Source organism: Pygocentrus nattereri, chromosome 15 (assembly GCF_015220715.1).
Source record: "Pygocentrus nattereri isolate fPygNat1 chromosome 15, fPygNat1.pri, whole genome shotgun sequence".
Classification (NCBI taxonomy): domain Eukaryota; kingdom Metazoa; phylum Chordata; class Actinopteri; order Characiformes; family Serrasalmidae; genus Pygocentrus; species Pygocentrus nattereri.
In genome coordinates this window covers 23594385-23621079 of record NC_051225.1, presented here as the reverse complement: position 1 = coordinate 23621079, position 26695 = coordinate 23594385, and the positions used below count along the sequence as shown (strand labels likewise).

The 26695-nt window shown below is 39.2% G+C and overlaps 1 protein-coding gene across 1 annotated transcript; it reads right to left on the bottom strand.

Annotated features, from left to right (window-relative positions):
• Positions 1–60: 60 nt before the first annotated feature.
• Positions 61–26695, bottom strand: jupa (junction plakoglobin a). Its single transcript, XM_017716636.2, is given in 17 exon segments — positions 61–1300; positions 3167–3285; positions 3535–3577; positions 3706–3827; positions 4664–4814; positions 4960–5079; positions 5292–5444; positions 6137–6172; positions 6175–6477; positions 7625–7728; positions 8157–8301; positions 8594–8795; positions 9305–9543; positions 9972–10222; positions 11388–11555; positions 11734–11786; positions 26497–26695. Coding segments are annotated over 15 exon segments (2166 nt in total). The 5' UTR covers positions 11747–11786; positions 26497–26695; the 3' UTR covers positions 61–1300; positions 3167–3169.

The window sequence follows — 26695 nt, the reverse complement described above, 5'->3', positions numbered from 1 at the left end:
GAATTGTCCAAGTTTTTCTGCATGTCTTCAAAGAAATGTTCTATTAAAGTCACAACACAATTTCAGTTAGTAACCAGTTTTATTCCTTTTTCTACAAAGTATGAAGTAGAAAGACTAAAAACAATCCCTTGTCATTTTCAACATTCCCACAAGTTAACTGTAAAACCTTTGGTTATGGTTAACTCCAATGTTCTACACCATGTTAGTGTTCATCCCTTATTGTATTTTTATGTAGTAAAAAGCAAAAAGGAAAAAAATCCTGTAAGTACAATAGTTGACAACTTGTTCCTCATGAGTGTCTGTACATCTTAATTGATACGTGGTAAAGTATGGTGCCAGAGAAATAAGCATTAGCTCAGAAGGCCAGTGTATACACAGAACAGGAGCTGCCCTTGGCTGCATTTGTGCTGCAGGCAGCAGCTGGACAATCTGCAAAGTAACTGATGACAGCTCAATGCTGTCTCTGCTAAAATATCAGCTAAAACAATCTAATAATTCAGTTCCACAATGATTTTCAATGTTCTTTTTGTTACTGTACAAGAAAAGGCAAAATAAGTTTTATATAAGTAATACTAAGTTTTATATTTGACTTGTTATTTAATCAGCAGATATTTTGAGACACTAAACTTCTGTAGACCACTGAAACCTTGTTTATAATATAACATCTTTGACTGAATGCTCTATATTGTGACGTTCTTTTACAAGTCAGGCTTGGAAGGGGGTTAACAAAACTACAGTATTGAATAGTTAGCAATAAACATAGAAGCTGATGATTCCCAATTTTTAGGTCCTTGTAAAACCAATTTCAGGCAATTATGTGACTAAAGCCATCGTGGACAAAGCTAAAAGCCTGAAATGAAGGTCAGTTGATTTGAACTCTTCAGTCTCAGTGCTGGGAGCATTTTCCACAATTGAAAGTACAGTAAAAAAAAATAAAAAGCATGATTATCAAATACAATAACTCAATAAAATCTCTTTGGCAGTTTCACCAGTCTTCTTGCCATCAATGTGTTGACACACTGCCCCAATAAGAGCCCAATAATACATTTTCTACACAAAAGAAGAAAAAAAGTAAGATGATGTATGCCATCGTTTTCATGAGAAGGCAGTGTTAAGTAAAACTGGATTATGTCCCTCACAACACAGTGATGATTGCATATAGTACAGCAGTGTGTGTGCAGACCCAATCCAGCTGAGGAAAGCGTGAGCCACAGCAAACCAGCTGGTGAAAGGCTCTGCAGGGCAACTCTGTCTTGAAGTATTCATTTCATTATTGTTCCCATTCTGAAGAAAAACCATTCTGTAAAGAGAAGACAATACAAATATCAATATCATATTGAATCTTAGAAAAACTGCCAGACAGTTCTCTAGAGGGTTCTTAGCTAATTAGCCATTTCTATATTTCCACGTTCAATCATACACAAACCAAACAACCAAAATCAAAGCTAAGCTGGCCACTTTTCAGCAGCTCAAGCTGGCTAGACTGTTCAGTCTCTTCCTTGAGCTTTTCAGTCTCTCTTTTTGCTGCAGCTCGTCACCTCTCGCTCTGCTCCCTCTCAGCTCTTTTAAAGGCGCTCAGGCTGCCAGGCAGATGAAAACCAGCTGGCTCTCATCAAGGGCAGCTTAAGGCAACCCGAGTCGAGAGGGAACGAGAGCTCGCCGCCCCGCCTCCTCGTTACCGCCCCCAGCTGGCAGCTCAGCCGCCTGGGTCTAATGTAGCGACCACGCTGCGTAACAGCGGGCGGGGCGCGGGCGGGGCGCGGGCGGCGGAAGTCGGGACTCGCTCCATCCTCTGGTGCCTCTAGTAGCCGGCACCAGCTTCGTCCTCCTCCCCACGCCGTCACTACCGCCCGTCGGGAGAGCTCGGGCTTTGCGCTCCACCCCCTTCACACTCGCGGCTCTCTCCCCCTGACACCTTCGCTGAGGTTCCAACAACCATAACACTATCGAAACTTTACCAAATGTTTCAGTAATGACACTTTTAGCTAAATTTGATTATAATTCAAAAAACTAGCCAGTGCAAGACTAGCAAAGTGTGTTGAACAACTGCACACACAGAAAATCTTTTTTTTCCATTAAAAATGTGTCGAACACATTTACGTCAAAACAATGGGATTTAACTGCTCACTATGTGGCCACGAAAGACAGGGATGCAGTCTCACTTCCTGTTCTAAAATGCAGCAGTGTGGTTAAAATAAGGCTATAGACCAAAACTGTGCCCTATTCAATACCACAACAATCAATGCGAATATCTATGGTCTGAATACTGATTTTTTAATAGTTTTTTGACTGCACTATGAGCTAAGGTCCCATTCACACTTAACATACATGCATTAACATACATCCTGGGTGATCTGCTTATAAGTGGATGGTGCCAAGTACAGGTGTGAATGAAGAAAATGCATCTTGAAGAACCATCTCGATCCAGTCACTGAAACCCCTTTTGGAGGTGGTCAGGGATGCATATGACATATGACGTCTTCACATAAGGATGAAAGCAGCTGCACAGCTTCATTATTCACTTCCTTCACTGTTTACATTAACGGTTCATGCAGCATTAGCATTTCACTGGTCTCACTGTCCACTTATGATCACTCGAGGCAGATGTTTACACCTGTTTACAACAGTGCCTAATTCGGGAGAATGATCCTTACACAACACAGACTGGACTGACTCAAAAAAAAAGAAGACAAAAGCACAAGTAAAATATATACAGATTGATACTGCGTTATCCATAATTTACTAAATTAAGTTAGTAGTTTGATCTTTTTAAAGTTTAATGTCTGAAGTAACCAATCAATTAACTGATCACTTCGATACAGTTCTAAATTGTGATACGCTGTTTTGAATGTTCTTTTTTTCCAATATTCCAGTATGACTTCCAAGGCACTAACAAGAACTGACTTTTTTTGGTTCCACAATGATTTTATCTATTGTACAGGCTCTTTACTGATTCACTTCACCATAGATAATTCAGCTTCAGGATCACTTGGTTTTGCTACTACAATTGAAAAAAAACATGGACAGCACTTTATTGAAAACCTCATAGGCCGGTATATCCACTGCACATCTGTAAAATGAAATAAATAATGCTAGCCTCTTTGCTAGCGTGACAAAAACAACAACTTCTCAGCGAGAGAGATAGAACTGAAAAGAAGCGTTTAACCTGTTAACAGGCATCAAAGGCTCTCTGCATTGAGTCAAAGCCTTGTGGGTAATCATCAGGCATGTCAAGGTCTCCCATATGATCATACATGACAGGTCCACCAAAGCGAAGTTCGATATCTGTAAAACACGTTTTGGCATGTTCAGATTGCTTTTGCACATTGTCCCAAATCTCCTGACAATTTTAGATTCTGCAGAGGCAAATGCTGAAGCATCCACAACTGCTTTATTAAAACCAATTAGATCTGAATAAAAAAAAAAATCAACTAGAATCATAGGCTGATGAAAGTGAGTTCATTTGTTAAATGCTTAATTTAAAAACAAGCTTTGAAATATGTTTCATAATTCATAGTTCATATTAATACAGACCCTCTGGTCCAAATCCAGGGTCCATCACTGCATTGCTGTGAGCCTAAAAAAAAAAAAAAAGTTAATATTTCACAAATGTCAGTAAAATGAAACAACCAGAGTTAAATTAGTGTGTGCTAGGATGCATAGCCTCCTCCATAGCACCTCACTACTGCTAGAGGGCACACTCACCATGTCCCACGCCGCAGGGTCATGTTTGAATAGAGAGTGGGTGAGCTCCACAGACACACGCTTCTTGTAGTCTGCGTTTTTGTCCTCAGAGATGCGGAAAAGCACAGCAGCTGCATACGTAGCTGATAAAGAAAGACGATAAAGTCATTTCAGTTGCACAGTCCCTGTTGACCGACATTCACGGTGTTCTTGAACTGTTAGGTACTGCATCAGGAGTAAGATGACGCCTCCACAAAACCAATGGTTAAAGGGGAATTTCCCTGAATTTTCAACATTTCTTCATAGGTAGTTAAGATGTAAAATCATTCAGAGTGGTTTAATGTGAAATATGCCACTCTAGAGAAACTTACCAAGCCGGAGTTGTTCACAGTGATAGCGATATCAACCACATGATCTCAAGACTAATGCCTCCAAAAAGTTCTCATAAAGTCATTACATTAAATGGTTATCAATACACTTCCTGAATGCCCAAGACATTGTTTTATGATTTTTTTTGCTTGCAAGATGAGCTATTGGCCTAAAATGTACTTTTTGAAAGCCAGTCATGACAGTAATGTACATGCAAGGCACTATAAAGTAAAACAGCTCTAAATTATGCTGTTTACATCTCAGCAACTGAATTATATGGACATTTTGAAAAAACTGATAGAATTTCCTCACCATATCACCATACAGCATACATCAAAGAACCAAACCCCCATATTTTAATACCAAGAGATGTGAAAACAACTGTCCTCTACTGAACATCTACTTCAGCTGAAGCACAATAGTGAAGGGTCCTCAAAATGACCTGAAAATTGGCATGTCTGGCTACCCCCGCATTTGAGTATATAAAGAATCTAGTTTCTCAGTCCATTTCATTATGCTATTTTAAAGCAGTATCTTCACACTACTGCACTACACTGTAACTATGTTACAGCCCATTAATCTGATTTATTCAAGCCTCTCTTTCACTCACCAATGCCCTCGTTGCTTGAGTGCAGCAGCTCCATGAGTGGAGCACAGGCTCCCTCACTATCAATGGCCACAGCTGACTGTTTATCCAGAGCCAGCTCACATAGCACACCGGCAGCCACTCGCTTTATATTATCCACAGGGGAGTAGAGCAGCTACAGAGAGAAACAAAGAGAGAGAGGGTTATATAAGGCACATTACACATTAGAAATCCTGCCCCTTGAGACAGGGAGTGTATTACACTCAGTGAGAAAAGCAGATATGAAATACACAGGTGCTGTAACTTGTCGCAACATTAACCTGCACAAACAGTGGGATGGTGTTCATGTCGGCGATGACACCTCTATTGACAGGGTCTCTGGCCATGATGTGAAGCGCCCCTGTGCAGCCTTCCACGATCTCCTCCATTCGTACACCATCCTAAGAAACACATGAAATGAGATCTGGTAACTGCAACGGGATTTCCTGGATCACATGAATAATTCATTACGTGACATGCAGTCCAGTGCTTAGGCTTTAATATGTTGAAGTTTAAAAAGCATACTGCCTGATGCACAGTAATCAACTGTTTAACTGTATTGCAGTGTTGCTGATCATGATCCTGTTTGTGGGAGCAACGTGCTGGTGCCTACCTGATATGTTTGCTGGCTGGCTGAGCCGTGCTTTTGAGCATCCTGGTGGGCATTTATGAGCAGATTGACCAGTTTGGGAATGGCATCCGCATCTCTAAGAGGCGCCTGATTGGTTGGGCACAGCGCCAGGTTACGGATCAAGCCAACCACAGCCTGAAAAGACACAACCACAAAGTTTCATTCATACATGTATGAATTCTTATGATATTCACATTATTTAAAGAAGACTTTGTACATGAGAAGCTGATTGCTAAAGTTAATAAGCAAAATGAAAACAGAAAATAAAATGTTTGTGCACCCCTAATAACACATTTGCAAAATTACTGTTTATTTGCTGAATTTAACAAAAAAAAATAAAACATTACATGCGGCCTGCACAAAAGTTATGGCACACTTTATATTTCTGTTTTTCCCCCCAAAATGTTAAACTCCGGACATAAACAGAAAGAAAAAGAAAAAGCCAACAGAATGTTATTGTACAAAGGGTGCTCAAACTTTTGCATATGACTTAAGTATAATAGCAGAAAAAAGGTGAGCAAGATTGTTATACTTTGTAGTGAGTAAGCATTAGGCCTTCCTCTTAAACACAACTACATTGAAACTAAATTGTGGACTAGTACTCAGTTGAGAAAGCTTAATATAAAAATTAATTGTGAAAATACTGTGTGGAAACGGCTCAAAACATGTTTAACCAAATTTCACATGCAAATGGAAGGTAATATAGAAATAAAATATAATAATAACTATTTCAACTTTAGTAACATGTCAGAGACATTATCACTGACCAGTTTTTGCAACAGTCTGTCAGTAAAGACTAACTCTATCGTTCACATTCTGGTTCTCACCTTGACCACAGGCCAGTAGTAAGGCTTGTTGAGGCAGTTTTGACGATGGCGGGGATGCCGTAGTGTGTGCGGACGGCATTCTGGGCCAACTCTGCTTCTGGGTGGCGGCTGGTGAGGTGGCGCAGGGCACAGGTAGCTGGCTCAGCCACGTCCTCCTTCTCTCCAGCCCGGAGCAGGGCATGGATCAGAGCCTCCACTCCATTGTTCTGTGTCACGTGAGTCTTATTGCGAGCATTGTTGCATGTCAGATTAGACAGTATGCCCGTGACGCAGGCGAGCATGTTCACATCGTCTGTGGAGAGGAGACCAATCAGGACCTGCAGCAGCCCATCCAGCCCATCCTACACAAAAAAAGTAAGATATGTTAGAAGGAAGCAAGTTAGAAGGTCCCAGTTTCAGTCAGGGTAAGTGAATAAAAGTACACCCGCACACAAACAAAATGCCAACAGAATATGATTATCCTTTAGGGATGTAACTTCAAATAAACAGTCCACTGTGTTGCTAAAATGTGACAATACCATCTGCATTTTATTAATGCTTTCTAACGCATTATTTAAATGCCTAAGTTCTCAATTAGTTTAACTCATACCAGCATATGACACTCAATATCAAATGACACTTCCAACTTCAGGCCTCCTGCCACCCAGTTGCAGTCTCATTAGTAGGGCAAAGCAGGGTGAGCCTAACACATTTTGTTTTGTGCTTATTGCTATGAGTATCTGGTCAAGTATCTATAAGATGAATCATTTTTACACAAGCAACAAAAAACAAACAAACAAACTTTGTTACCAGCACCTCCCTTTATGAACAGTTTTGAGCGCAAAAGACACAACTTGCCTCAGAGATAACTGTAGCAGAAAGGCTTGTTTTAACATGTCTGGCAAAATGATGCTTAACATGATTTACTATGTTGTTTGAACCTAGTAAACTTTTCAATGGAAATACATAAAAAAAATATATTCCTCTGAGTAAATATTATGATTGTTAGTGTGTCAAATTTGTTTGACCACAAAGCAAATAACAGCATGTTAAAACTGATTTTATTTACATTACATGATAAATCTGTACAAAAAAAATCCAATTAACTGTACTGAATTTATATGATCTCATTTGTTAGTTATAACACTAAGTTAAAACTAACATTACCATGTGGAGGCTGTATTTTAGCCTGGCTAGCAGTAACTTTCAAAATTTGCAGATGATGTTGCCATGGGAATACAAGATGACCAAAAGCGCATTCTATTTTTACCTGTTTATCCATGTTACATTTTACCCTGCATTAGATTGCACCCCACTCTCCTTTAGGTTATGCAACATCATAGACAGCTATGTTTCTTCATTCAAATTTTTGTTCAAAATATCACATTCATAAGGTTGATTCATGAACCCAGTAGCATGACTCAGTTAATTAACTGTGCAGTTTCTCAAAGCAGAATGTGAGCACATGGGAGAAGCACAAGTGAAAATATTTAATAAGAGATTACACACCTGTTTGGTGGCAGCATCAGACAGGTTCCTCAGAGTCCACAGACAGTTCTGTGACAGGCGCTGGCTAGAGCCAGTCACGTGCTTTCCCAGAGCCTGCATTCCACCTGAGAAAGAGAGAGGGAGAGAGGGGGGAGGGGGAGATAAAATGAGAATAATGCAATAGGGAGAAAGAGAAACACAAAGAAATTAAAATGCCCACACAAACCCACAGTAGCACATTATCAAGTCATAGAGGAAAAGTATACTGCATGTCTTCCTTTGTCAATTGTTTAGTTACAGTTATAGGTTGATAAATGTGCTGACCAAATGCTAATACACAGATAAAAACAGCAAAAACACTTGTAACTGAATGTGCTAGAAAAGGGTTAAAAAGAGAGAGAGAGAGATGAATGAACAAAAAAGCAACAGAGAAAGGCTAAAAGAGAAAGAGCCAGCACTCTCATAGAGCCTCTGACTCCCCAGAGATTGATTGTCCTGCTAGAAGCGCAGTCAGGCCCTGGGAGCGGGTTTAGAGCCTTCCGCTCTCACTCACCAGCCTCCACTATGGCAGGCTTGTTGCTAGGACACACAGAGAGCACTTTGAGCACGCGGCTGGTGGTCCACAGCAACTTCTCGTAGTTGTAGTTCCTCATGATCTGCACCAGACCCTCAGGACCCCCGTTAGCCAGGATTATCAACTGCAAAGGGACCGTGGACACGGAAATGAGGACGATTGAGGATTAGTCTCACATATTTCTCTCTCTATACTGATATACTTAATGCTTTAAACAATGAGTTATATTCCCCCCCGATAACAGCAGGAAAAATAAATAAATAAATAAATGAATGAATAATAACCCCACACACACACACACACACACACACACACACACACACACATACATTCTGTATGTTCTGTATATATACAGAATATATACATTCTGTGTACACATATACACATTCTGTGTACACATATACATGAACACACACCTTGCTCTCTTGGTTGCCATACGAGAGAAGCTGAAGGCAGTCTGTGGTAATGGCCAGGAACTTGGGGTTGCTCTTCTTCAGCAGTGGGACCATCCTCTGCAGGCCATCGGCCAGACGGACAGCCATCTTGGCACCCTCCTGGTGCAGAAGCAGGTTGTGCAGGGTGGTGATAGCATAGAACAGCACAGACTCCATTGGAGAGCTGCAACAGAGACATTACCCTATTACTAATTTACTAAAAATTACTCATTTTTATCCATTGGTGGCAAAAACCCAACAAAATTCGGGTTTTAAGATGGTTGTTACTACTATTTTCAGCTATGCAACAAACTTTCAACCAATTTTTTATTGATGTCTGTCATATTGTGTTACAGTTTTCATAACACTAACTGGCGAAGTATAAGCTTCCATTAATTGTTAGCTACATCAGACTCAAAGCTCCAGTGTAAAACTGAAAATGAAAACTACATTTTAGATACTTTGGACATGTCCTGTCTGACCTCCTACAACTAGGGTAAGGGTCAAAGAAAAAAAAAATGTTCTTAAAGAACTAAGCATTGAAGTGTTGAAGTTTTGAAGTGTTGAACTGGGATTTAACATGCAACAAAAATACTGACATTTTGAGACTTTCAAAGTAAAGAGTAACTTACTGAATAAATGAGGTTTAAGCATTACATGGGAAGCTCTTAAGCTCACTTGGCTATGTCTCACCTCAGCATTCGCACCAGTGCAGGAATCCCACCCGATTTGAAGATGGCCAGCAGACCCTCACGCTGGTGTGAGAGGTTGTGCAGGATGCTGGCTGTGGCACGGGCTGTTTCCATGTCGCTTGTGTTCTGCATGGCCCTCACCACAGCAGCCACCATCTGTGGTGACTGCATCAGAGCTCGCCGTGACGCCTCCTTCCGTGTTAGCTGGTTTACAATCTGTGCTGCCTTGTTCACCACCACCTGGGAAAGCAGGCAGTCAAAGGTAATCAAATGTGCTGGAATTCAGCAATAATTTATGTTAGCATTTGATTCTCTTGTGAGGAGAAAAATTATATTTAAAAAAATTCTATATTGATTTTCAGAGAAAGTTACAATCCTTACAACCATCACATTATTTACAATTTAAAGCAGTGATTCTCAAAAATGTTCCTTCAGATAAGTCTACATTATTGCTCTAAAATAGAGAAACAGCAAAAATGTGGACCATCTAGGGGTCCTTAAGGACCAGTTTGACAACCACTGATAAAAGCATCGTAAAAAAATTATCATTGAAGTGTGTAAGACATAACGAATCATGAATCCAATTAGCATTAACAAAAGCTAAAAAATTAGCCATTAAACCAGATTTTTGGTAGTTCAGTCTTCCAAGTTAAAGCTCTCTCAGGTACCTGGTCATCATCGTTCAGCAGCTTGGTAAGCTCAGGCACAGCACGGGTGGCCAGCTCAGCATCATCCTGGTAGTTGATGAGATGGATGATGGCGGTCTTGAGCAGCTGTGAAGGCTCGGCCAGCCTCTGCACATTGGTTTGTTGGGAGGAGTCCAACTGTGTGGACAAAATGGTCTTCCCTTCCATCGTTTCAGGAAACATGGCTGCCCTAACACGCTGGGCACGGGTCATAGTGTACTGAGACTCCAGATCTGCAGGGAAGACAGCAAAAGAGAATGCACATGGTAAACACTTATCTATAGATAAAACAATGGAAATAATGACTTTTGCTACGTGTCCAAGTAATTGCCCCCTAAACCTAATAAATAGTTGTGCCACCCTTGGCAGTAACTCAGTTACAGTGAAGGGTTTTTTGAGCAAGATCTGTCCATTTAAGGTCTTGCCACAGCATTCCAGAGGGATTCAGGCCTCTGACTGTGCCACTGAATTTTCTTTGTTTTGAGCCATTCAGAGGTGGACTTGCCTACATGCTGTGCTTGAGGCTTTAGGTCACAGCCCGAGGGGCAGACATTCTCCTTCAGGATTTTCTGATAGCAGTATTAATGGTTCCATCTATGATACTACCAACATGGTCTGTCAGTCAACAGAAGTACTGGGGTCATTTAGATATTTTTAGCAAACAGAATATGAGCCTTTGTGTACTCTTTAGTCAGCAACAGTTTGCGCCCTGCAATTCTCCCCTGGATGCCATTTCTTTCCGGTGTCTTTCTTATTGTGGAACTGTGTACATTGACCTTAACTGAGACAAGTGAGGCCTGCATGTCTTTAGATGTTTGTGTGGGTTCTTTTGTGACCTCCTTGACCTCATTAATATGCTCTTGGTGAAATTTTGGTGGGCTGGCCACTCCGGGGAATGTTCACAACTGTTCCAAGTTTTCTACATTTGTGGATAATGGCTTTTACTGCGGTTCGCTGGAGTACCCCTTTCCAGACTGGCAGAATCCAATGACTTTATTCCATCTGTATTTAAACCTCTTTTGGCATCATGCGCTGCCTTTTGAGATCTCCTAGCCTGTTTCTTTTTGTCAGACACTTTGTAAGTGATGTTTAGTTTCAATAGGTCACGCAGTGATCATGCGTTCAATTAACTGAATTTACTATGCAAGAACTGTTTAGGCATTCAAATAGTTATTTGGGTTGTTATATTCTACATCCACTGGTACTTGGAAAGCCATTTCCATGAATTCAAATGACATCATTATTAGGATCAAAACTCTTGTGCAAACTCTCCATACCAACATAGCATTTATACCAAGTACTAAAGCCAAGCAAAATATTCTAACATATTCTATTTCCTGCAATAAGTCAATCCCATATAAAATTATAGGTAGTATATAAAAAATATGTGGATCTTACCTGCAGGGTTCTCTGCAACTGTGGTGGTGAAGGTGTATTTCTTGGTGCTGTATTCTGTACCATCATCATCTGAGCGCACCGTAGTGGCTCCTGATTGGATGCCTGAATCTCCTGCATAATAAGTCTTCTGCCACTCTGTAACCTTCACAACACCTTCACGCTCACCCACTGCAATACACAGACACAAATATAAACACTGATATGTTCTCTTTTCAATTTTAAGCTTAGAACTCAATAGCGTAATGCCTATAGCCAGAATAAATTACTAATAACTGACATTTTTTGCAACATCAACAGTTTATGCATTGTTATTAAAGCATTTGAACTTGATCACATTAGGACTTACTTTGCATTGCCATTTTAGCCTCCCTGCCTCAAGCCTAGTCCAAATCTTACAACCTTAAAAAGGAAGGGAAAAAAAGGATTTGTTAGTCAAAAAAACTTCAGACTGATGTGTGATCACCCAGGTCATTATTTTAAAAGCAAAATCTACTAGTATGCAGGGATGGGTGACATCATAGTTTATCATTTTTGTGATAAAATACATCACAATATGCTTTTCTCAGCATATTGTGGACATCGTCATTACTCAAAGAGCACTAAACAACTGCATGTTTCGCTAAAGTGAGCATAATTAGTCCTGTTTAACTGCATTTAGTTATGTGCAGTACATGAAATGTTGAATAAAAAAAATGTTTTTGATGTATGTGTGTGTAAAAATATGTGACACCAATCAAGCTTATTATAAAATGTCAGAAAAACTAAACACCGAGAAATATTGTGTGTCATATTTTTGCCACCTTTAACTGAATGTTTACACTACATTGCATTTTCTTTAAACCTGTTAATGCCCAATTTTTTATGTTGAGTAAAGGCTCATGGACAGAGCATACACTCAGGGAGTATGTGCACAGCTGTGTGAGAGGAATGCCAGCTGATTTTTTTTACCTTTAACCCCAGGCTCCACCCACAGCATTGGCGTGGGACTTAAACAGGCCACAGTAAGCACAATAACTCATCGAACCGGCTCAGCCTGATTCAGCCTTCACACGCCCATACACACCTAAAGCTGCCCTAAAGTGACTCCCTTCAGCTAAAGTAGTCTCAGAACTTACCCTTTTAAAGCAGTGCTAACTGCTACTGAAAATGCCTTGTGTATTTTCTTTCTCTCACGTTTAGTACTATGCAGAGTGTTTCAAGTCAAAATACCTATTAAGTACAAGTTATTCATTTTTCCGTGACAGGAAATAAGAAAATACATTATTACAGAACCCTCACCTTTACTGCCGCTTCTATTCTTTCCCGGACATTTGCTCTCAAATTATCAGAGAAATCTGTAGGGAGTTTTTCCACACTACAAAGTTTAGTCTTAGATGTTGGTTGCAGAACAAGTAATTCCAAACAAATTCAGTGACCTCCAGGCTTTGGGTGATCAGGCCAGTTGAGAACACCATCAGCATTTTTGTTTGATTTGCAAATTTTCTTCCTTTTTTTGTTCATTTCCATTTCTCAGTAACAGCTTCTTGAGAGCTACACATCCTTTCAGACTCATAACATTGTCTTCTCACAAGATGAAGTATTTTACCTGTTTATATGATTGTGACTGTTCTGGTGGTCTACCAGGTCTTGCACAGTTGTTAAGGATTTTCTCTATAACATTTATAGAGATGACCAAAATGGCAAAAATCCAATATTGCAATATGTGAAGAAATTTTTGTGTATGTCACGATATTTACTTTCTTAGAAATTGGATCAGTTGGAACAGAGACAAAAGAACCAGTAGTGCTGCATTAAAAAAAAACTGTCAAAAACTGTGAACACAATGATTTCTTTCTCAATATTTTGCATACTGCGTTGCACTAAAGTCGAGTTAAACAAGACTAATTTTGCTCTTTTTATAAGGAAACATACTGTACTATACTGTGACTTAATTTATCACAATATACATTGTCAAACTACCCAGCTCTAATTCAACTTTAACTAATAATGTTTTGATATAAAAAATATCTTGTACTTAATGGCTGTTTTTTTTTACTGAAAATTAAATAAATGAAGGGTGGTCTCTGTTTTTTGCCCAGTACTGTACATACACTTCCTCACAAACTAAACAGCAACACTTAGAAGCTGGTTCAAGAAACCAGATAGTGGCTTTGCTTATCAGATGAAATCTCATTTTTTGCACTCTTCCATCTCGAGTTTTTCATTATTTCTCTTCTGACCCCCTAGGCATTCCACCCTTTACTTCTCATTCTCAATCTTCCTCTTTTACTCTCTCTCTCACACACACACACACTTGATACCACTGACTCACCAAAGGGTATTTACTGTTTGATGACAAAGCCAGTATGTCTGTGATGCTATTGTGATTTACACAATACAGTACAAATTTAAAGAAACTTTAACACAATGCGATGCATCAGAATCAAAACAAAAAGTTAAGGTACCCCTTATTCAGCAGATGCTCTTGCTTAATGAAATTCAAACCTATTTTCCTGTCTCGACTCCATTAGCCTACTTTAGTTGGACGAAACCTGACAAAAACACCTGGTTCAGCATAGCAACAGAGCTGATAAGAACATGCACAAACATGCAACAGGTATGACTAGTGTCCTCCTCCCACATCACACTGCCTTGACTACCCTGTGAAAGTACAGGGCGTGGCTGCTTTCTCATTCTGTTTAGAAAACTGGCAAACTTCACCAACAAATTTTTGTATAGTATTAACACGCCCAAGACTATTGGAGACTTCCAAGGTTTTCTGAAGAGACGTCAACAAAAAGAGTTATTTTATTTCCTGTATTTGTATGAGATTTCATTATTATAGAAGAGTCACTCTGCCACTCAGTAGTTGCATGGTTATGTACTTGCATAGTTATGCTATGTGTGGTTTGTTCTGTGGATTGAAGCCACAAAGTTAATAAGAGTGGCTTAACTAAACACAAGTTGACAAACTGATCTTTCTGTCTACATTTCTCTTTGTTGCATGCTCATGGGCCATTACAGCTATGCCAGCCATGACAATGAATTGAGTCAAGAAACAATGATTAAACTGATCCAATTGTTCAAAAGCTGGCTGAATATGGACAGACGTACAGTAAAGCGCTGATGTGGGCTGATAAACAGATAACACTCTGCTGCAGACTTTGGACCTAAGCCTAAACTACACAGGGGTGTGAGTGACTGGTTAATGAGTAACAGTCTCTCACTACACTTGCAGTTTTTTGATGAACAGTCAAATTACTGAGAACGACACGACACACCTTTAAGCAGCATCTGCTGGCTCTGACTTTTCTTCTGAATCAGTACTTTACTCACCTTATAAGGGGGTAAATCTCTATCCTTACAACATTTTTTTTAGAAAATAATACAACACATAATGAAGTCACACATTTCACCACAATTCAATCTGCAATCTACACACAAAAAAAAATTTCAACTGTACTAAATATAATTATAATAATGTATTTTATCACAGTTAAGGTATGTTAGACATGACACAAAGCAGAGTGCCTAAAACTCCTTAACTCCAAAACATTGTTACAATCACTGTTGTGCACAGCCTCTTAAAATGATACTGCTCTTTATCATACTGTGTTACGTCACCATTTTAAAACACTGTTGTTTTATAACTTAAAGCTTTTTTTGCAGTTACACCCACCAGAGAGGTCTCCAAATCCCAAAACCTATTGCAGCTTCAATGCATTATTGCTAAGAACAGAAATGAACATCTATTCCATTAAGCAATGTGGTTTGTTAACTGTAGGTTTTAGTTGCTAAGCAACATTATGCTTTTTTTTAATAACTTAAAGTGCATTGGCCTAATACAAATTTCAACTAATGTGTGCATTCATAGTTTATGTGCTAAGCAATTTATAACAGCTTTGAATGTTGCTCAGATTTTAGAACTAGAACTATCTGTAATATTATCATTGATCATAATTGATTCTGGTCTTCTAAAATCTAACCAGTTCGATCACCATTTTAAGATCAGTATCAAAATGCGCTGATGGATCTTTCCACCCCTGCACATTATCTAATATAATGGTACAGCTGTGACCCCCCAGCCATGCTGGGAGTTTCTAGAGCACTGGCAACAAGGACAACAGAGTAGCACTGCACCTCCCAGGCAAACCCAGCCAAGCCCAGCTCTCTACACACTCTAATCCTGGTGTGACATTCCTCACCCCAAGCATTCTCTCACACTCTCTCTTTCTCCCCCCTCTCACTCAATCTACTTCTTTCTCACTGGCGCTGACTCATTTTTCTCTGTATCTCTCAACCAATCTCTCTCCCAGCCTCTCTCACTCCCAGCCACACCCAGGAGTCAAAGGAACTGAGGCAAATAAGTCAGAGGGTTGATCATTAACAGTCATGAACAAATCTGCCACTGCTATAAACACAGACGCTTGTCGTTTCGGTCCTTCACTCTACCGGTCCTCCTTCCCTCCAGGGCCAACTAATAGCATCGCATTTAGGTGGGGTTTGGGCGTATGCAGCTTTTCTTGTCTAGATAGCATAATGCAATATCTGAGCCACCATTTCTGAAATATACAGAAGTCAGTAGCTGTGCAGTGTGAGTAATGCCTGTAATCCTGACCTAATAAAAATCTATTTTTTTAAAAATAACTATAAACTAGGGTGTGATTCTCTACTCGTCCAAACCAATCCCTCACAGAGCATGCCAATTTGAGAAGCATTGTTGATCTCCACGTTTCCAGACAGCTGGGTGCTATTAGCAAAATTGCTGCAAAAATTATGGGCAATTTTCCATCCAATCAGCCATGTTCGAGGCACAGACAGATGCAGAGACAGAGAACCCAAAGAATACAGCCTCTCAATGTCTGATATCCTTAATACTGTGAGCTCAGAACCCACACACGTACACAGTGTTAATGGCCCTGGTTGCAGACAGAGCTACCAGCTGAGCCCATCCTGTTAAGAGCCTGTGGTCACTAAGTGGTCCCCAGATACGAGCTAGCTTCCACTGGAGCATGAGCGGGATGTGGGCTAGCAGGTGGCCACCACAGGCCTGGCCTAGTGGGGTAAACTTAAAGTGATGATGATCTGTTTGGTGAACAAATCAAATTTACACAGTTTTCCAATTTTCACTTCCCCCCAAATGCAGCTGATAAGCCAAGACATGTTGGATGTTTGGTTCTATGAGACAAATGTACCAAACAGACAGAAGTGGGTAATAACTAGTTGCATTTCTCCTTAAATAAATCTTCTGTGGATTTGTACTTTAAGTATTCTGAATTGATAAAACTATGTTCTAGTAAAATTCTGAATAAAGCTATGTTTTAGTAAAATAATTTATTTTTTACAGTTATATTTTAGCTAGAAACATTATGTTGGCAGAAAAGGATTAAAAAAAAGCAAAGAACAGAACATTTCCTATGAAAATAGATGCAGAGAATTAGTACTTAAGTGGTTTTTGGTACTTTTGCACTTCTACTCAATTTGTTTATCTGATAGGCTACTTTTATGTTTAAGTGAGACATTATTTTACCCAAGCAACAATAGTTTTATTTGAGTATGGGTTAAGGCTACTCTAGGAACCACTGCGAAAAAGTAATTAGAAATTAAACAAGGGCTGAAAGATTGATCGTTTTCCAATTGCAAGAGCTGTTAATAATAAGGGCTAGATTGCAAAGTTTTCATAAGTTTTAAGCAGGGACACTTAACAAAGCTTGTGAATCAACTGTAAATGAGTTAGACCAGTCAAAAGCAATCAAACACCCATCTCAACCACAATTAAATGGCAGTAATTGGCAGCATTCAAGCCTCAAGCCAGAAAGAAGCAGCCTGACCTTTCTTCGTCTTGCCAAAATAACAAGTCTGGATAATAATTGGATATTTTCCCCAAAATGTTCAGCCCTAGCTTAAACCACAACAATTAGCATTTTGAAAATTGCATGCCTAAATCACCACACTTCCATCAAACAGACTTGCTTATGTGGTTTCTACTTTCTAAAATTCTGTTAAATGGACAGTAAAATATACAAAAGCGCAAACAAAATTTAGGCTTTTGTGACTACCAGTTTAGCTATGCACAGTATTTTTGGCCATTTTTATACATTACAGTATGTTACAGTGTCAAAAAACAAAAACAAAATGCAGTTTGCATGATGTTAATTTGTGGCTAACTGGCAACACTTAAAAGTGATTAAATTATTACATTTATAAATGTACATCAAACTGAAGAAGCAAACTTTAAAAACTAAATATGTATTGGCTGATCAACTACAACTACTATTTTCTGTAATGATTTTTTTTTAACCATGGCTTCAACACTACGTGTTTTTATGCACATGCCTGCCCATTACACTACTATTACTGCAGTCTATGAAATTACATCAAAATCCACTACAGCTAATCTCATTAGAGATCTGTACTGTGGGTGCTCATTGTAAAAGGAAAAAAAGTATTCAAGAGCCTGGAGTAATTAGAACCCTGAAAGAACTTCCAGTGACTGCCACAGAAACTCCCTAAGGGAAAACAAGAGATCTTCCACAGAACAGGTCTATACCATTAGTCTCTGATTCAGCAACATCACAGAGACGCCCCCCCCCATCCATTAGCCCGCCCAACGAGGAAACAATGAGGCATGTTCCAGTAATGACAGCAAGATGACACAAATTAAATGTCACACATCTTTGGATAAAAGAACTGTTAAAATGTCAATGAGGAATGGGACATATTGTTCAACACACTGACAGTGAGATTTTTATCATAAAACTATGATAAATCATGATTTTTATATGCCAGTCAAAGGTGTCATCATAGCTCTCTGGTAGCACATAATTCTACTGAGGAGTGACAGTAATAGCTTAAGTTTTATTCTGAGACTTACTTTAAACAAGTTTTGACAAGCACCAACATTCTTTCCTTTTGCAAAAGGATCATTTGCATGGAAAAGCCAAACTATTAGGACTGTAAAACTACCTACTGGTAAGGGAAAAAATGACAAGCACTGGATCTGCACAGGCTTGCAGCATAGTATAGTGGAAAACAGCTCATGTCAGAGAAATAGAAATGAATCCTTTAAACATTCCATTGCTTTTCAACTAGGAATGTAAATGATTAACCAATTAACTGCTAACCGACAAACAACTGTTTAACCAATGCTATTTATTAACAAAATATGATTAATATAATTTCATTCAATTTCCAATAAACAACAGATCATAAATAAATAGATGGGTTTATCATACAAGTTAGACAGGTCCAATAAAAATTGAAACAAATAGCTAAAAAAGTGGTGTTTGAGACCACTTTCTTAGAGGATGACAGCACAACTACAATGAAGCAACATATTGAAAGTAGAGATTCTCAGCGATGAGATAGACAACTATTTTGTCCATGTTTTTCGGCAGAAAGCATGATGCACAGTGGCGTGAGGAAATCACACATATGTGTTCAAAATTACAGAGAAGGGTGGGTGAACGGCGATTGTTTATGAGAAAGCTAGCCTCAGTCACTGCCCACATGCTCCTTTTAACTTGGACTAGTAGTGAGTGGTAAACATAACCTTAGAACTTTAGAATCTAAACTTTCAGTAGCACATCATTGTATACTCCAATCATTTTGGTCCTATAATCATTATCATCATCATTTTAGTTGACAGACCCTCAACAAAACCAGTTTCTTATGTAGGGTATGTTTTATACCGTTTTGGGCTGTATGTGTATGACATATTCTACTACTTTGAATGCAACTCAGATTTTTAGAATGTTTTACAATTAATGTGTTTTAATTTTAGCTTCGCTGGTTAACAGTTACTAATGATGGTTAGTCATCTGTCAAAGGAATCTGCCAACATTTGGCTATGTTCGACTGAATAATAAAGTTGGCTATAATTAGAAAAGCCATAATTAGAAAAATCATTGCCGCAAACCTCTTTACCAAGAATGCCAACTGGCAGATGGTGAGGTGGGTTTTGAGCCTACAGCTTTTCTGTTCTTCAGAGAAACGCATCAAAATGATTGTCCTTGGCAATCATCTGCATGTCACTGACACTACAGATTATTGTACTATAGACATTATTGTTGGTACAGAGTTTGAGGATTGTACTGCTGTCTAAAAATCATCTGTATGGAGCACCTTAGGCTTCATGTTTAAGTTGTACAATACTAAAATATTTCTCACTAACATTAGCAACATCCAGCTGGACTTGGACATTGCACTCAAGGCACTGCATATTTATTTTTATGCAGAGCAGAAGAGAGCATTAGAATGTTTTCAGCATTCTTGAGGAGAGAGAGAGAGTGAGCAGAGTGCCTGGCGTGACCGAGGAGTGAATCAGGGCCTGTTCTGGGTGACAGATTCGCTTCACAGAAGTGTGGGAAGAGAAAGATGTGACAACAAGGCCAAGTTCAGTTTTACCACCATGACCAGGCTTGTGTCCCGGACAACTGTGTAATAATGTCCACTATCCATTACACCCTTCTGTGCACTAAAAATGAATCTTAGACCTTGATGCATATTGGACAGGAATTATTATGCCTAAATTGATAGAAAAGGGCCACTTTGGAGAAAATGTGGGTGCTGATGGAATTAATATACTGACATTTTATCAGGATGCTGTTGTGTCCATTATTTGGTCCCCCTAATATGTGTCTCTAAGCAATTCAACTTCTAAAATGTCATTGCAAATGGCAGAGTAAAATGTTTTTTAGCCCTTAGTACAGCAATGAGCACTGGCTTATCTTTAGCTCACTATCCTAGCTCTTTTTTAGGCTAGCAGTACTACGTCACGAGAGGAATGCATGAGTTTGTATCTCGCAGCTGAGTCAATGTGACAGTTACTGAATATTTCATAGGTTCCAGAGGCCCTATGGGAAGCTGTGCAGGCAGAGCGTAAATCTGAGGAGACTCTGAAGAGCCTAACAGTCTCGTGGAGTGAGCTTGGTTAGCAAAAAAATAATGAGACTGTGTAAAAACTTGGTAAATGTTTCAGTGAAAGAAAATATGGGCAGTAATCAGACTCATAGGTGGAATACACAGAGGTGCAACTAGTAAAAGCAATGCTTAGCAATGCACCAATGCACACTGCCATTTGCTGTGGTTAGAGGATGCAGTTGTGTTCTCATTAGGAAGAAATTATGGCACTCTAGTGTGGGAGTGCTTAGCTTCCTCCTCTCAGTGCACAGACACTTTCACCAACAATGCATGTCTAAGCTTGAAACAACAACCCTGTACCTAGGGTTGTCCTTGACTATGGATTTTCTCTGAACAAAAGGCTGCACCTTAAAGGGAAGCTTTCATTTCATTATGAACAGAACAAATAAAGTAACTATACAATACACAAACTGAGGGTAGATTTTTGGTAACCTGGGCTAAAGCATACATACTTGTTAAATAAGAGGGAAACCAAGTATGGCTGTTTACAACTGAGCATGTCAGTGCCTCACACTTGTAAGTGATGCATGAGTTTCCATGTTCTTTGGGGATTTTAAATCGACCCCACACTTTTCGTGATTGTTTTTTGTGCTGTGTCATATTAAAAGTCTAATTTACACATTTTCCACTTACCCTAGATGTAGTCAATTATCTGAGACATGTTTGGAGCCCATATTCTGCTTTTGTATTCACAAGACACTTCAGCTTTTCTGACAATGCCCATCATAAATATGGAAGAACTTATAATTTACAACTGCTTTGTGAATAACAGCCGTTGTGCTGTCTTGGCTAATGGCTAATCTTCTTTTTTTTTTTTTATATAGCTTACAATGGGTCATACTGTGTCCTAAACTACATTGACATGTCTGCACTACTTTATTTAAGATCTGGATGTGGTATGAACACGTTGGGAGAGGTTTTGGGGGAGCCTTTATTGAAAAGACTGAGTTCTTGTGTGTGTTAGCTACATTAACCTTGCAGATCCATTTCTAAACTAATAAAGGGAAAAATGGACTCCAAACATGTCTTGGTTGATCAACTAGATCAACTGATTTAAGCATAAAAAGATATAAAATTTGACTTTTCGTGAAGTTGCACTGATGCATCTGTACGTTCAGTAAGATATTAAAACACTTAAACTTCCATGGTGACTTATTAGCTACATGGTCCACATACTGCATTTTGTCAAATTAGGGAATCCTAGTTAACCAAGATTATTATGACTGATCAGACCTCTTGTCGACTGAGAGCGGACATCCATTCGTACTTCATTCATATTGAATGAAGTGTGTCCTGGCCTTTACTGTAGCAGACAGCTGTTGGAGACCATACAGTTAAAGACATTCTGAGCACTACACTGGGAATTAACAGCGATGACATTAGTACAAAAACCTGCCAATGCACCCAGCAAGAACTGTTCCCCTCAGAGCATGGAATTTCCTGTCAATTATGGTACTGCAGTGGCCTGAAGAGGAACAAACACATCTTCTTATCAGAATTTAGCTGTGTTCCAAATAAATAATTAAAAAAAAAAAAACTATATTTAGAATGCTTCATCAGCACTCTGAGATTGTCTCTAGCATGTGAAGATTCACTGAATAGCTGTTCCCCACCCTTGCGTAGTTCCTGTGAGCACTTTCAGATTAAGGAGTGGTAATGGCCGAGTTGGATGACACATGCCAGACTACTCCCACGTCATTACCTAATAACATAGGGTGAAAAACAACAGCGGTGCAGATAAGAGTTGTACGGATACTGCAGTTTCCTTGTGAAAGGTGTTCAACGCTCACTCTCTTTGGTATCTCAGGTAGCACATCTCTGCCTATGCTGAAAACCTACATGTAAAAATCACCTCTATTCAGAATAATGTTTCAAACTCACTGGAAAAAGTTGAAGAAAGTGGCTCAGACTTAGAGTTTAAAATGTTTAAGAAATACACTCATTAAATTATTCATCCAGAGGGCAAGAAAGGAGACTAACTTTCACTCTCATTTTCTTTGGTTATAATTTTGCCTACTTTCCCAGTAAATACACAAATTAACCAACCAGAGAATACCAGATTTATACAAATGATGCAAAACACAAAGTGCCTATAGGCTTATAAATACTAAATCTGCCTGTAGAGAAAAAATTCTCAAATAAATCATGGACCCTTTAAATGACCATCTGAGATCACTATTAAGTACAAACCATTAAAAGTTGGTTATCTAGCGGTAGAGGAAGAAAATGAGGCTGAAAATTAATCAGCTTTAGGTGATTAAAATCCTTGTCTTTGGATAAAGGTTCTTAAGCTGTGGGAAACAGTGTCATGCAGATAACTTAGCATCAGGCCATCCTTTCAGTACAGCCACACAGAGTTCAGAGTTCAGATATAAAATATGTTAAAAAATGCATACATTCACAATATGAAAAGCAAGCACATATCAGACGGAACCTACACCATAACATGGCAGTCAGTGTGTAAGCCGATTAAGTGGTACAAGACCATTCCCACAGATGCTCATGTACATGTACATCTGTGTGGTAGAAGGTTAGTCTCGCGAGACAAAACGTAATCTTATAACAAGAATTCTCATCTGGGGACAGGTTGTTTAAACTTAGGGTTTTGGATTGTGGTGAATTCCAACACTACTAAGGGTAAGCTCCCTCTAAAACCCACCCCCAAATTTCTCTAGTTTGTGCTCTTTTAATGTTCGAAGTACATTACATGGGCTACATACGAAGTACATGGGCTAATGACAGGCTTATTGAAGAGGGCATAGTCACCTCTACTTTGTACTTTTGCCTTCACAGGGCCTTAGATTGGTTAAGGAATTTCACATTCAGTTTGCTCTCACCCTAATAAGTCAAAATTTCTCATAGTTATTAGATCACAGCTGGCTCTGCAAGAGGTAAGCATGGGCTACAAAGGTATACTTAAGAGATACCCATTAAATTGCAGAGGATAGTTATTCATCTTTAATAAGACTCATCATTCAACTATAAATTATTTGTTAATGATGAAACTAACATGCAACTTATGCTGTTTGAGTGAGGAATTGATGTGTGAAGCCACATACAAGCCCTTAGAGTTTTAGGGGCTGAAGAAAAATGACCACTTACTAAAAGTGACAGACAAAGAGATCCAAAAGAGCCAAAGAGTGACAGAACAAGTTATAGAAGCTAAATGAATGATGCCAATCGGTAATCCTGTTTGCCCTATTGAAAGTGTATTTATAAACTAGGGGATCACACAGTGCCCCTTGCTTTCCTAATGTAGGGCAGTATCAGGGATTTAAGCTGGCTGGGGGATTAGAGGCTGTGCGTATGTGTGTGTGCCCAGATGCTTTAAATCTTAGCCTGAAACCTGCAGCCAACAAGCCAGCTTGTCCTGATTGCACTACTAAACACTACCACAAAAGTCAAGACCTTCCCACTCACAAAACACATTGATAGCTTGTATGACAATTAGAACTAAATTCTCAGAATCAAGTGCTCCAGTTCATTACATCTTGCACCAAGTCTTTTATTCTGGATGTGAACTGATGGGACATAGGTTATCCCATTATCATGTCTGTCATGTACAAAGGGGAATTCCATCAGTTGTTTTAAATTTCTGCTTAATTCACCATTTCATGTAATGCATTAGGTGTCTGGTTCCTATCACCACCAATATGAACAATTTTGAAGCAAGTTTATCTAGAATATTATTGAATTACATATCAAACCACTCTGCATGACGTTGTTTACTTCTTGACAACTTAAGTATATGTGACAGAACAGTGGACTTCCCCTTGATGTCAAATTGTTCCATATCATTGGAAAATGGCAACTACATTGTACATTGTGTGAACATTTCCTTTTGAATGAAACCAAAAGAAAGGCCCTAAAAATTACTTTGAATAAAATGTATTTATTTTAACATACATTACAGTCAATAGCATTATTTACTTTCCCCTACATTATAAGTTCATAGATAACAATGTCTTGTTATGACTGTGATGATATACGTACGACAAACTGCACTTGTATCTTGCTAATTCTTTCTACATCTCCGTATTATCAGAAAGTACAGAACAGTTTCCCCTCATAATTATCCTCTTTGACTACGCCTTAATTAACTTCATGCAGAGCATGATCAAGAGTCAAGACAGGAGCGATGTTATCCACAGCTGGAATCCAATGAGGAAGACAAGCTTCTGTTCAGACTGGCTTAGCCTCTCTAATGCTGACCCAATCCTTGTCATTAAAATTTGAAGAAATTAGTTTAAAAGACTGCTCCAAGGATTGTGCAGATGTTCAAGCCAAATTATGTCTGCTTGGTCACAAACAGGAAGGGTGGATGTTAAGGAATACTACTTCCTTTGAGAGACGTTAATAACACACTTCTTTGCTCATGTGTTGTAACCAGAAAAAGTATTAGACAATATGATATTAATGTTACCTCATCTGAAATAAATCACACAGGCCGTTTGCTGGTGAATGCTCACAAGTGCTTTCATTACAGCTTGAGCTCACAGAATTTATCAGTGCGTGAATCTAACATGCTAAAGCCCCACCCAGATCCTTATATCTTTCAAAACACACACACACACACACACACACAAATCTGTATTCTTATCTAGGGGTAGGCAATATGGCAAAAATACAGCAGCTCTACAAAGACATTTTCATGACACACATATCACGGTATTTAATGTTTCTGAGGTTTTTGACATCATGGAATGAAATGCCCTATTTGAGAGAAATTGACCAAGTCATAATTGTTCAGTGGTGGGGTGGTTGTTGTGATAATAACCAGACGATCAAAGTCTTTAAATGACTCTAAAAGCAACCTCACAGAAAGTTACCGCAAGGTAATGCATTATTATACCCAAAGAACAATTTCCCCCTGATTTGCCACAGTTTTATCATCATCAACATTACATATAAAAAAAGACAAATGTAGGTTCAATGCTCGTTTTGGACAGCAAATAAAATGACCACATTTGTCTTGCAGACACTGTGATCCTTGGTTCCTATCAACACTGTTACAAAACAAATCGAGTTGGTTTCTGTACAAGTTCACATCGAAACACTCTCGCTCTGAATGACTTTGTTTACATCTCAATGACTGGCTCATGCAGAAATTTGATAAAAGCGGTTCCATTAAGTACTGACAACATCCACAATATGATCAGAAAGAAAACTGACATAAATTATCACAGTAATGCTAACGTACCATCATATTAACTAGCCCGATTTCTATCTTGGTGTGATATTTCAACTGATAGATGACTACAGCTTATAATGCTATACAACTCAACTCATCCCTTAACCTCAGTACCCCTGAAGGAGGTTAAAGCCCTCCTCAAAGGCTGCATTCCTACTCAAGCCGTTCCACAATGACCAAGTGACTGATAGAAGCAGGGGGGGGGGGGACAAAAACATCCAGGTACTGCGTTTATTCTGTTACTTTCAAATAGCCAGCGGTACATAACAACCTTTCACCGCAATCTACCTCGTAACATCAACACGCAGTGTGTACACCATAAAGGTGTTTCTAAGGTGTGGCACCAGGGCGGTTAGCTCCTGTAGCACAAGGCTCACTTCATTTAAGCTACTACACTCACATAATGTTGCACATCTGTCTTTGTAAACACCTCCAAACAAAAGTTGCCCATTACTCACTGGTTATCTTTCAGTCTGACATTTTGCCTCACAATAGAATTATAGGCCTTTGTTTAAAAATCGCCCACCTTCCGATATTTGTCTGCAGTGAACACTGACATTTAAACCGTTATTGTATGAATCCAGAAAAAAGGGAAAAAGGAAAACAGCAGCAGTTTCCCAGCACTTGGGCTCGTCTTCAAGTAACATACAGAGAAACAGAGCCAGGAATGTAACATTTTAGCTAAATTTGATCGTATATCTAATAATAAAGGACTGGGTAGCCGAGCAAACGGTGAAGGAAAAGTTGTTGGAAGCAACAGAAACCCGACACACACGGAAGTGGGAGCGAATTCCCCCCGCAGGTAGGTAAGCCTACACCCATAGCCTACTTTAAAACAAATGATAAAAAGGCTCGGTTATTTCACCAGGGTGGCTCGTGAATACTTTATAGCCAACTCTAAGCGTCAGGCTAACAGAAAAATAGGCTACACATTACGGTGGAAAACCAAGGCTACGCAAACATAAAAGTAGAATAAACTAACTTAGCTTACATACATATTTTCAGTTTTTAGCCTACCTTTCAGGAGTCGTTTTCACAAAAAAACGGAACACGTTCTGCTCCAAAGTCGGACTTCACTCCACAGGCCGGTTTGTGTGTCCTGCACTTCGCCTGAATTCCGACCGGGACGAAAAGCGCGAGTAAAACGGAGAGCAAAAAGCCTGACCGAGAGGAAAGAGAGAGAGAGCAGCTCCGCCTCCGATACTGAGGCCAGAGC